The sequence below is a fragment of the Sprattus sprattus genome (genome assembly GCF_963457725.1).
Source record: "Sprattus sprattus genome assembly, chromosome: 13".
In the NCBI taxonomy this organism is placed as follows: domain Eukaryota; kingdom Metazoa; phylum Chordata; class Actinopteri; order Clupeiformes; family Clupeidae; genus Sprattus; species Sprattus sprattus.
In genome coordinates this window covers 27,295,629-27,308,416 of record NC_137911.1, presented here as the reverse complement: position 1 = coordinate 27,308,416, position 12,788 = coordinate 27,295,629, and the positions used below count along the sequence as shown (strand labels likewise).

At 42.6% G+C, this 12,788-nt stretch overlaps 2 protein-coding genes across 11 annotated transcripts in view; both read right to left on the bottom strand.

Moving 5' to 3' along the window:
* Window positions 1-8,910, bottom strand: part of hectd1 (HECT domain containing 1) — a 42,565-nt gene extending 33,655 nt beyond the window's left edge. For all 10 annotated transcript variants that reach the window (XM_080850378.1, XM_080850380.1, XM_080850387.1 and 7 more), the window contains exons 1-2: window positions 8,702-8,910; window positions 1,891-2,175 (exon numbers count right to left, since the gene is read on the bottom strand). In XM_080850378.1, coding sequence (XP_080706504.1) covers window positions 1,891-2,030 — 140 coding nt within the window. In that variant the 5' untranslated portion in view covers window positions 2,031-2,175; window positions 8,702-8,910. The remainder of the gene's footprint in view (window positions 1-1,890; window positions 2,176-8,701) is intronic.
* Window positions 8,911-9,578: 668 nt separating this feature from the next.
* The window catches only part of heatr5a (HEAT repeat containing 5a), a 37,965-nt gene continuing 34,755 nt past the window's right edge, over window positions 9,579-12,788 (bottom strand). The window contains exons 35-37 of the mRNA XM_080849526.1: window positions 12,522-12,670; window positions 11,963-12,173; window positions 9,579-11,192 (exon numbers count right to left, since the gene is read on the bottom strand). Coding sequence (XP_080705652.1) covers window positions 10,894-11,192; window positions 11,963-12,173; window positions 12,522-12,670 — 659 coding nt within the window. The 3' untranslated portion in view covers window positions 9,579-10,893. The remainder of the gene's footprint in view (window positions 11,193-11,962; window positions 12,174-12,521; window positions 12,671-12,788) is intronic.

Below are 12,788 nucleotides of genomic sequence, written 5' to 3'. Positions count from 1 at the left end.
TACAGGAAATACAGATTAGACTAGTTAGCTAGCATGCAAGCCAGCCTTTGTAGCCAACGTTAGCTAACTAACATTAAACTAGCTTAACCAAACTAAATCATTTCTAAAAGTATTATTACTAGTTATCATTCAACGTAGGCGATGTGTGTCGCTTGGTGCTTGGTGACGAAATGCCATGTATTTCTGAATGTTTTTGCTCCCCTTGATGGAGTCAGCAGAAGAATGTACCTGTGCTGGATTGACAAGGATTTGGGCAACTCGTTGTCCACAATTCCGACATGCCTTGAAAACAAAACCGGGTCTTTTTCTCTTCGTCATCGTCTTCCTCCACCCAGTCAATCTAGCTTTCATTTTTGACAGTCGCTGGGTGTATGAATTTTATATTTTAGAACCTGAGCTGGTGACAGAGACTGCGCTGATCCTCATTTCTCCTCACTCTCGCACTCACAGCCAGGTCTGATTAGGAAGCGCTCCAAATATTTTTTGTTAGAACGTTCATTTCTTCACGCAACAATCAGTCAATGCGAAAATCAAAACATTAAATGGCAACTGACCGGGTCATAGGCTACGATGTTTTTGGCAAATTCATTAAATTATTATTACAGAAAATTATAATTTACTCTTATACATTTTAGGGGCAAAATTACATTTCTTAGGGGCAGTTTTGCCCTTTGCCCTCGTGTATTTCCGACGCTGCAAATCATATCAGTGCCCCCCCCTCCCTATTTTGTTTCTCTTCGGATCTGCATCGATCTCATTTTTGGCCTTATGCGAGCCGAGTTGACGGAAATCCGTCATAGCGACGGAAAACTTTAATCCATGAGAGGGCCTCCCAGGACTGGCATGGTTTTCCGGACAAATGAATCAGCTCTAGGAGTATCTTCAGGCACAACCAAAAGGACAGCTCAATAGCTCAATAGTCCCTTAGAGTCTTCACATGCAAGTTATTCCACAAAGGAGAACATTCTGGAACATTGTTTTCAGAACAGCTCAAAAAAGGGTGAGGGTTTCAGTGTCCTTGGCAGAAAGTAAAGACCCAGTACCATAAGCATATGGGAACAGTTACAATAAAGTTATGCCCAATAAAGTTAGAGTAAGAGTTAAACAAATTAAAAACAGGCGTAACTCAGTAAAGGAGGGAATACTGCTTTGGTGGTAGGCATAAGGACCTGACCCTAAAGGAGAGGAAATCCTACAGAGAGAAAATCCTTCTCCCTCTCTGATGCAAAGTAAGCCTGCAAGTCAAGTATTAGCCTACACTGATGAATTGGTTTGACAAATGGCTCATATTGATAGTTTATATATAGGCCCAATATCAATCAGGCAAGACCAGGCCACCTAGCATCAATCTAACACCAGAAGTTTGGAGCGAGCTGCGGATATGATGCACTTCTCACTTCAATATCCAACAACTGAGTAAAACATTGATCAAAACTAAACAGGCTTTTCCTTAAGGCTAAGTAACTAGCTCGACAAATAAAATGTATTTTCCTGAGAAACATCTCTACAAGAGCTGTGTAGATTCTGAAACCAGCAAAATAACAGCATTAGTCTGACTTAGTCTGTGCACAAGAAATGGTTCTCGAAATAGACATGACATGCAACCCGCCTCAGGTAAAACTGAAGCTGTTGTGGATGATGCAGTGTAATTCTGATCTGGTCTTTGATGAAGGACTATCATTCAAACACCAATAAGTGGAATGCACACCTTGTGCCACAAACTGGAAAAGTGGCTGAAAGATGTCAAACTCAAAACAATCTGCCTGAGTCGTTTGGCGGCGGCGACAGCATAGCCTTGACATGTGAAACCAGAGCCCTATACGTTCTGAATACATGCAGCCACACACACTCACGGTCCACACACACTCACGGTCCACTCCACACACTCACGTCTCAAAGCAGCGGTCCACGTTGTCGGACATGAGCAGGAGCATGCAGAGCTGCTCGAGGGCGATGAGCTGCATGTCGCGCTCGTCGCCCTGTCCCATCTGCAGCCATTCCAGCAGCGTGTCCGGGTCCACGTCCGCCATGATGCCACGGCACTCCGACTCCCCCGTGCCCGATGAGCCAAACACCCGCTGCTCAGACCTGCAGCCACCGACTCATCCACCACTGCAGTAAACACACTGGGGGGAGGAGGTTACTTTCTTTCCTGTTGGATCATCAAGTCTTTGCCTGAGGACAGAGAAGAAAACAATAGTTGTAAATATCTACTGAAGACCAAAAAGAAACACAGGCAGAGTAAAAACCCTAACAAAAAAAACCTGCATGATTATTTGTCAGACGAGAATACATGTTGCACTTGGCAATAAGTTGACACGGTAGAACGGCTAGGGCCTTGAACTAGCAGGAAAAGTTTTACATTGAGACGACTGAATCATGCAAAATAGCCGTGTGTGTACAATATATTTTGTTTTGTCAAAACCATATTTGTTAAGTTTATGATAACAAGGTGTCCTTCACGCAGTGTTTCCCACACATTGACGAGACTATGGCGCACCGCCATAGTCTAATTTCGGCCGCCATAGTCTCTGCGTGCACATTTTTTTTTTTTGCTCAGACGAAGTTCGTGTCGCTCTCATTGGGATTGCATGAGAGCACGAAGTTCGGCTGTCTGCCTGCGACTGTGCCGAAAACAAAACACTGTTGAGATATGTTAGTGTTTCCCCTACCATTGTATAAGGGGGTGCCCCACCCCCCCCCCCCAACGGCACCCCCCCTGAAAGGTCAAGTTGACTTTGCTCAATTTAATTTTCTATAAAGCGCCAGATCACAACGGAAGTCAGTTAAGGATACCTTTCCTATAGAACAGGTCTATACTCTATAGCTTGTTATTTTATTAAACACAATAAATAGCTTTGTGATATTTACCTTATTTGCACAACGGCATGTCATTTTTGTCACTAGATGATCGCGCGTTTACAATTGTCCTCTGCGGACTTCTGCCCCGATGCGCAAACGTTACTTTCTGTTTGAAGATAAGATAGCAGGTAGTAGTTGCCGGCCATCTAAACCATCTAAAATGCATATTTTGCTCGCAATATATTTGGAAATACAGTCAAAAAGCTGTCCGATTTGAATGGGGGTATTTATTCATGTATATTTTGTCATCACTCGATCTTGAGAGATGTCTTCAAGTAACGTTAATGTTCCAAAGTGAAACATTCTAATGTGTGCACCCAGTTTCAGAAAGTTACTAGCCAGACTAGCGGTAGCTAGCTACTGAAAGAATGCCATGGATCCAGCAAAGCGTAGAGCTAAACGAATGTATGAATATGAACACCGGGCCTTCTTGCTTGAATGGGAGGAATTATTTTCGGAGCGAAATGGAAAACCCCTTTGCTTAATATGCAGACGTCACGGTCGCATTTTAAAGCCTTGAACTTGGATGCTAACATAGCCCAGGAGTTCCTAAAAGCAGAGCTGGGCAAGCACAAGGTACATTCTTTGATACATCAGGCAGACTCGGCTAAGTACTCTGAAACGGTCAAGTTGGCATCGTATCAGGTGTCATGGAATATTGCTCGATCAAAAAAGTAATATAGTGAGGGAGAGTTTGAAAATTGAACAGAGGATATCTGACATTAACTATAATGAGCACCTTTAGACCATTATAGTCTTCAATATGTTTATTTTTGTGCCATATTTTAAATCTACATTTGTTAATTTCTCTTCCTAAAACAAAGGGAGGCAACTGCTGATATCAAGCTCTTCTCCAGGCACAGTCTGTTTCTCTGCTTTGTTTTGATCAGTCATTGCAGAGAAGGAGGCCTCACATTAATATGTGGAGGCAAAGTGTAGTAGCTGTTCCTAAGCTTTCTCTCCCGGGTCAGGGTGCTCTTGCTTCACACAAATCCCAAACAAAATCTCAGCAGATGTCTTCAATATGTTTATATTTGTGCCATATTTTAAATCTCAATTTGTTAATTTATCTTCCTAAAACCCACTAGAGGACACTATTTAAAAGGTTATTTTTTAAAAAAAATCTTATGGGGGAGCATGCCCCCAGACCCCCCTAGTTTTGTTGGGTCACAGGAAAAATAATAGGTTTTATGTAGGGGCTTATCCCCCCCAAAAGTGGGAAGCTCCCGCGAAATCAGGAATTTTAGGCCGAAAAAACATCTCCCCCCCCCCCCCCCCCCCCCCAAAGTGGTAAACCGGTGAACATGCGCCCACCGCGCGCACCCCCACCCCCGGACATGTGCGCCCCCCCCCCCCCCATAGTCTCCAAAATTTCTGTGGGAAACACTGCTTCACGTCTTGCCAACAACTCCTGCCATATATTTTCCATATGATAACGCTTGTGTACTAGTGTTTAAAAAATCTCTCAAGGCTTAAGAAGTTTTTGCTCTACTAATAAATTCATGTAAAACTAAAGTATTCTACTTGCATAAATATTCAGCCCCTTTGCTACCGTAACATTCCACTAACAGCAGAAATGATCTTCTGCCTTAATCTGACCCTCAAAAGCACAAGGGGTCAAATGCTTAGAAGTTCAGTTTTAAATACATTGGGGTTTTTTTGACAGGCAAATAACTTACTGGGTGGGAAAATATATGCAAGTTTATTTTTGTAATAGTGAAAATACTGATAATTTTCAGGGAAATTGAATACAAGCTACAAGTAGGTAAGATACAGTGCACAAGGTGTACATAGCCTTAAAACAGAGAGGCAACCTATAGCTGACAGGTGATTCAAACACCATACTCATCCTTAATAATCTACCAATTCCTCAGAAGTAAAAAACATAAATAGCTTCACTGAAAGCCTTGAGGCACTGCATTAGCCCAACACCAGCAGTTATTCATGTCGCTTCCAATGAAATCAGTCTCTACTGAAGAACAACTTCTTAGCCAAAACAAATATCTTAATGTTCTAAACTTTAACCCATAGGTTAGAAAAAAATAAACAAAAAACATATCACTGCTTAACCGTCTTTCATGCCAAAAACTTTTGTCAAAACAGCAGCATATACAGTTTGTAGCATTTTCTTTTGGCATTCTAGAATCCTGTCCTTTCCAGGTTTGCTCAACCCTGGGAAAAGTACTATACGTATATGCAGATTGTGATAAGGCTTGGGTGTATCATACATCAGGATTTTTTTCATCACGCAGCCCTACTGAACAGTGGTACAGTATAACTGAGTTCATTAAAGCTTGCCGACAGTCTCTTGTTTGCCTGAGGTGGCTGTAAACAGGTTTGCAGTAGATGCACTATCCTCTTAGCGATGCAGATGACGAGAGATCCTCTTATCATCAGATTAATAGGAAATTGCCAAGAGGCAAGGCGTTTTGGGCACAACTGTTGACTCATTAAAGAGGTAGTGCACAGTTTAAATTTGTTTTGTTTTTTTAGCTGGGAACTAAATTATATGAATGTACTGTGATGAAACACTAACATTGACAAATTCGTTTGAAAAAAACGGAAACGAAAACGCCATCTACAATTTCAAATCAACCTGAATCTTGCAAGGCCGATGCTTTACAGCTAACCGTTTCAAACTTCTCTACGTCATGAAATGGGCGCCCCACCTCCCCCAGCCGATGAGTGCGAGCCTCTATTTAAATTTGCTCAAACTTAAACTTTAAACTCTAACTTTAAACAGAATTTATTTTAGCTTATTTGATTCACTCCATGTGCTGACATTTCTCGCATCGAGGTACTTTTTCCAGATATAGGGGGAACGTTTGTAGTGGCCCATGGTACTTTGCTGGTTGGTGCATTATATAGTGCATTCATTGAATCTGGCTGAAACGGGGGCCGCTCTGCATGAAGGGCACAGACATCATGTAAAGGAGACACAGGATCACATGACCAATTTGTCGCCCCAACAGCTGTCATTGGTGATAAGTGACACAAACATCTGGACAGGTTTTCAATCCCACCCACATCTTACTTCTAGGTCCTGTTCAAACCTGGCATTAATATGCGTCTTGGGGGATCCGATCACAAGTGGACAGGTCAAAGTACAGGTGTGAATGCACCCAAAACATATTGAGGATGCATAGGGACCCAATCACTCAGACCACATTCTGAGGTGGTCTGGGCCACAAATGAGCACATTTAGCGGTGTGTATGCAGATGATTCCCAGCCAATAAAACAAAGTTAAATAACACACCAAGTAGGCCTAATGTACTACAAGCCCTCTAGCCAGCTGGTTTTACTTCTGGCCAACATCAAGATCAGTCACTGTCACTTTCAAATGTTGAATCCAGGTCAGATGTAAGATAAGCTAGCTAGTTTGGAAAAAGCCATAGCTAAAAGCCAGTTAATGCTAAGCACTTCACAACAAGGGGGGAAAAAACTGAGGTTAACAGTAATCAGGGAATCACACCAGCCTCTATTTAGTAAACTGAAGCATAGATAGCCTATATAAAAGATCAGTGCTGTGCAAAGATCGATTTTAATGAGATATTAATACTGCCTCTCAACAGTGGTCATATCAGTTGACAACATAGTACCCGGTAATTAGTCGATTTTTAGTCAATCTTCAGGTTTGTTCTTATACTTCTATCATTATGACTGATATGATTTGAGGTTTACAAGTTTAAAAAAACAAACTATTAGGTACATGTTAACTTGCATATAGAACTGGGAAGTGAGATCCAATAGCAAGCCAGTCCAGATTTTGGAATCTTGCATTTTCACAAATTCATGCGAATTGCTCTGACAGCAATATTGTGCGCAAAAAAAAAAACAATTACAAAAACAAACAAAACTTCAGGCTCATGGAATGGATGGACCTTTTTGCAATGGATTTTCTTTACTCCAAAAAATCACCTTAATGTCTGAGAATTCCCGCAGCAAATTCAGTTACTTTTGGCTGAAACAAGCACAACAAACCCTGGCATGATCCTGGGGGGACAGACAAGTGGTCTTTCCAAAGCCATGTGGAGAAGCATTCTAATGCCAGGTGCAAACTGATGTACTTAGAGCTGTCCACTGGTGATCGGATCACCCAAGAAGCACGTTAATGCCAGGTGTGAAGAGGCTCGAATCCTGTTGTCTTATCCTCCACACAAACACGAGTCCACTCAAGGACGCCATAGAGTAATTCACAAAAATCCTATTTTCTGATGTTCATAGCTGCCCTGAAATGTTTCTTTGCCGATGCAACGAGGATCTTTAATAGGCCACATTCTTCGAGACGGTGGAACATTATTACCTAGATTCTCACTAGGCCTGAAAATATTCCATGTCAAAAACATATGCTAGCGTTAATATAACGGGTTCAAAGTCTATGGATGCGAGAGGGCACAAAGTACCAGACAAATATTTCAGAGCCCACTCAGTTGATGGTCAACGTTTCTAATTATTACATCATCTTCAACTAGGTTGGAAAACTAGGATAGCACGATACCAAGCGAAGACTAAGAAGCTAGCCACATTTGGCAAGAAAAAAAAGAGACAAGGAAAAGGCCATCAGTTACCTAATTAAACAGATGTATCTGTATTTGAGGGTGGAAGATAAGTATAAGTGGAGTAACCACGTTACACGAAGTAAACAAGAATGTTAGCCAATTAAAAACATCAACAACTCTTCTGATAAAACAAGGGTGAAACCCCAAACTATGACGTGTAAGCTAGCCAACAGTATCGTTACTCCTGACAAAACAAGTAACGTCAGTTAGTTCTGCCTAATGTACAGCTGTTAACGTTAGCTAACGACTCTGCGAGATCGAAAAGAGGCAGTTAATCCTGACATAAGGGTCTGTGGGAGCTTTTTCGAAAGTTAACAGGTCAGGAGTGCCTGAAATGAAACGTTAATAACCAAAAGCTTCCTAGGTTCGCTAGCAGGCAACGAGGCAAGGTAACGTTCACTCATCTAGCTTAGGGATAACATCTAGCTTGATACTTGCCTAATATTATTGGCTGAGAAAACTAGACCCCGCTGTTGCTATACAGAAAACACACAACCAACCGTCAAGACCTGAAACTCAGTTTATGGTCAAATGTAATTTTGCTGTTGGTGGTTCTACTAACATAAAAACAATTTTGCTAGCCAGCTTCACAAGCCAACAACCAAAATTAGTCACCCAACGTTAGCTGTATTAGGTATCCTAGCTGGCTAGCTCGCTAAAGTAAAAGAGACATCATTATTTTAGGTGATTTTTAACGTTTACCACATACATCCATAACACACGATACGTAAAAATCACATCAATGACCACAACACGCACATGTTTACGTTGACATTAACATACAGTATTCAATTCAAGCCTCTACGCCAGCTAACGTTATCCTCACTAACGATAAATCCAGCTAGTGTTAGCAATGTTGGTTTGCAAATTCCTATGTCACGAGCTCTACGGCTAGCGATTGTGGTCATCCATGCTAGTTAGCTCGAGAGCATAGTACAGGGGTTGAATTTACTCCAATTCTGGTGTTAAGCTAGCCATCACCAATATGGGCACGGAATAAAAGTAACGGAAAAATATTAACATTTAACATTTTACTTACTAATCCAGGCAACAAGGTATGTATTAGGCAATGTTAAAGAACTCGTCAAAATTTACGTCAGTTGCGTTAATGACAGTATTTTGAGCTAGGATGTAACAGACACGGCCTTTCTACTGCGACGGTAACCGGGAGTCTAGAGTTCCAAGCGAGCCCAAGGCCTCGGCTCGTATGTCAGCGACGCTAAGCAGGAAACCATGGCTGCTCAGCTTTCAAACCCGAACATAACCCCCAAACACTTACCGTCTCACAGCAAATGACGAGAAGAAAAACACACAGCTAATGAAATAAAATTGTGGCTAACACGGAAGGCCAACATAAAGTGTTTAGAACTTCATTCCGCTTCTCTTTTATCTAAACCTAAAGGTCAAAGTGAACAGCAAAGCTATGGATAAATCAAACCGAAATGGAGAGCCGTCGAGGGAACGAGTTGGCTCCCCCGTCGTTTGCATCACGAGGCTACGCAGCGTACTTGTATTCACTATTCAAGAGCAGACAGCATTGCGGTGATATGCCAGGGGGCGCTAAGATGTCATATCACAGCACTACTCTTCATTTCAGCAGAAACCCTCACTAGTCCACTCTGGAAAAAGTAATAACTCTGTAAAACAGTTGTCAGTTAAAGACCAACCCCACCCAATACGCTGTTATATTTCACTGTTATATATTTCAATGCAATTCCGTAACAATTTTATTTAGATGTTTTTCAACTGATATAAAAATTGGAGTGTAAAACAGTGTACGTGGATCGAATAATACGCCCTAATATGGATAATATTTGTTTAGAATCGGAACTACCAGGCAAATTCAAACTCATAACCAGGCAATTCCAGTTTCTATAGTCGGGAATATGTAGTGATTGAGATCAATAATTCTTCACTATCAGATGGTGCAGGCAAATATTTTTTTGCTGCCGTTTGAATAATGCTGTTAACTCGACTAGATCATGAAGATCTTTGTGCGCCCTTGTAATTCAACAACAATAACCGATAAACAACACTGCATAATTCTACACTCATACACTCAGTATTTGGTCATTTTTTTTAATCTGCACAATTTACAGTGTACAAAATATATGGTGAATTACATTACAAATACTGCATCATTCAACATCATTTTTTCACAGCAGGAAAAGTGCTCAGTACCAACACAGTTGGAAACAGAAGCTGGCAAGTGTGCCTCTGTCACCAGAATCAAGGCCTAGTGCAGGAAGGTATCCTGCTTCTCTTTTATTGAGTCAGTTTCTCCGATATCCCACCTGCTACAACAAATACTTAATTATTGTGTAAACATTTCTAAATAATCTCTCTGGTCATTTTAAAATCAATACCACTATCTTTATTCATCACACATGATTAAGATTCCCTTTTTTTGTAGGCAATGACAATCTCTTAAAAAATGTGTCCAGCAACAGGGGCAGCCCGGTTATGATAAGTTATGAACAATGCAGTACTTAGGTGAGTGATACTCTAATCAACGCATCAATGATTCTCCAACACAGGACAACTGCAGATTAGAATAATCCATAACATCAGTACCATAACCAACTGATGCACTGTATCACACCGGGCCTTGATTACACACACACACACACACACACACCATGAGTATTTGGTGACATCATCAGAAACAGACTCATGCTTCTGTCCCAAGCAATAATACCGCAATAGTACAGTATACACTTACTTTTTGCAAGATACAAATTACCTTTTTTTGCATGATACAAATAAAGAGACTTGAGAGTGTTATTATACAACACTGCACTACATGAGCATTTGTGATTGCTGAGATAACTGTGTAGGATAAGGCAGCTTGTGTGTTTGCAGTGCAGGGTGGAGGTGCTGTGCCTAGCACGGAAGCTCTTTTAGGTATCGCTGATGGCTTCAGGGGGCAGATGAAAACATTACATAATCCACTTCAATACACTCTGCCACAATGTATCAGACACAGCCCCTCGGAACATCTCCCACACTTACACACAAACGCACACACACACACACACACTGGACCTTTCCACTTGTGAAGGCAACTTTGCAGATACAATAATAAAACAAAACAAAACTTCCTCTAAAAATAGTGTTTCCTTTTCGCTATATATATAATGTTTGCTCTGAAGCTAATGTACTCCCTTATCTATCCTTTTGCGTGTACTAGTGTTTAGAATACTACAGCTGTACCATAGTGAGTGAGTGTATAAGTACATATTTGGATTACAGTCCTCACAGAGGTTAAAACAATGCCGTAAAAATGACCTACATTTTTAAAAGACACGCCTGAACACGACTTTAAAAATTATTCAGCACATAGATGTGCGTGCCCTTTTTAGAGTTACGACAGTATTATAGTCTCCTACAGTATGAGTGATACTATGTGCAGCATTTTGGGGAGCTTTTCTTCCCCTTCTTATTGTTGCAGCTGTTTTAAAAAAGACTGAGTCACAGGAAGTTGGTCTTAAGCTGGATGCTGGGCGAGCTCTTGCTGGGTGCCTGTGGGTTGCTCTTCGAGCTCACACGCTCCTGGCTGCCCTTGATGGCCGCCTCAAGACGGGCCTTCAAGGAGGGCGCCGAGGCCATGAGGCCACGCAGGACGGAGGGGTGCTGGGGCCCCAGCCGCATGAGCTCCTGCAGGGCCCAGGCGTGCAGCGAGCGTGAGGGCCCCGCGGCCGACGCCAGGGCGTTCTCGTCCAGCAGGAAGCTGATGAGGACGGGCAGCAGCACCGACACCAGCTGGGGGCCTGGAACAAAAACACAGCATGAACTCATTCATTATATGTTATATTATTAAAGTGTTATAGAGTTATATGTTATTTTTTGGTAAATGTTACTTGTTATCTGTATGACGTCTACTGCGTAGATGATGATAAGTCTTAAGAATTTTGCTGTGCTGAAGCAATTTGGTGCATGCAACAATAAACACTTTGACTTCAGCCTGAGGGATATTCAACTATCATCACATGACTAACCACCACCTCTCAGCTACTCACCACTCTAAATAACAATCATGACATGACACCACTTCATTACTAAGTGCCCTCTTTAGATATTAGGAGTGTGTGATGCAGTTTATCAGTATGTCAATATGTCTGCATATAGCAAGGGTATTTAACAGATGCTTTTATCCAAAGCGACCTACAAAGGCATCCTGCAGTAACCTGGTAGTGGTTGTGAATGCAATGCCCTCTGTGGTATGTATTGTCTGATAGTGTGCTGTTGTATAGTGTCCTGTATTCCACGTTGATGTGTTTAAGTTCATTTTGACGTTGGTTTGTCACAGACCACCTGTTCCATGTGTACCATGTGTATGTGTGTATGTACCTGTGTCTCCAGTGCGCATATGTGTGTGTGCATCTCTTGTGTATGTACCTGTGGCTGCAGAGCGCATATATGTGAGTGTGTGAGTGAGTGTGTGAGTGTGTGAGTGAGTGTGAGTGAGTGCGAGTGCAAGTGTGTGTGTGTGTGTGTGTGTGTGTGTGTGTGTCAGTCTGGTGTGGGGGGAAAGACTCACGGTGCATCTCCTCTGCTGCTTCCGCCAACGCCTCCAGCGCTCTGGCCCCCTCCTGGACGGCCTGGAGCTCCTCCTGCGTCTGGGGCCTCCGGTTCTCCACCCCGCGCAGGTAGCCCACCACCGCGGCCCCCAGGGCCTGCATGAAGGACCCTGACGCCCCAGCCGGGCTCTGGAAGACGGAGGTCAGCAGCTCGAAGCTTCGACTCTGGACCTGAGCAAGGTCACAAAATCAGAGCGGTCACGGACTGCAACAAGACAGAACGCCAAGAGAGGTATCAAACGAAACCAACAAAAACGAACTGAAACTTGCAGTCGGCAGTGCGGCAGAGAGAAACACACACGCACACACACGCGCACACACACACACACACACACACACACAAATCAATACAATGGTTCCTTTTTGAATTTCATGTATAACTTCAATGACTGAGCCTCTACATTTGACAATAATTATTTCCATTAAACACAGTAAGTGCAAAAGCAATACATCTGAAAAGAGAATAGAAACAGTTACAGGACAGTTAAGATGTTGGTGAAGAGAGTGGTGGGCTCTGACCATGGGGTCTTTGACCTGTAGGTCAGCCTTGAAGCGCTGGATGAGGCGCGTCTGCAGCGGCTCGGCTGACGTGACCTCTGGGGTCGCCCACAGGAGGAAGATGGTGAGGGCGGTCAGCAGGGTCACCTCATCTGCCAACGCCTCTTTACCTGCAGCAGAACACACACAAACACAATACTGACTACACGTGTATATGTGCTCAGCCGTGTGTGTGTGTGTGTGTGTGTGTGTGTGTGTGTGTGTATATGTATGTGCATGTCTACACAT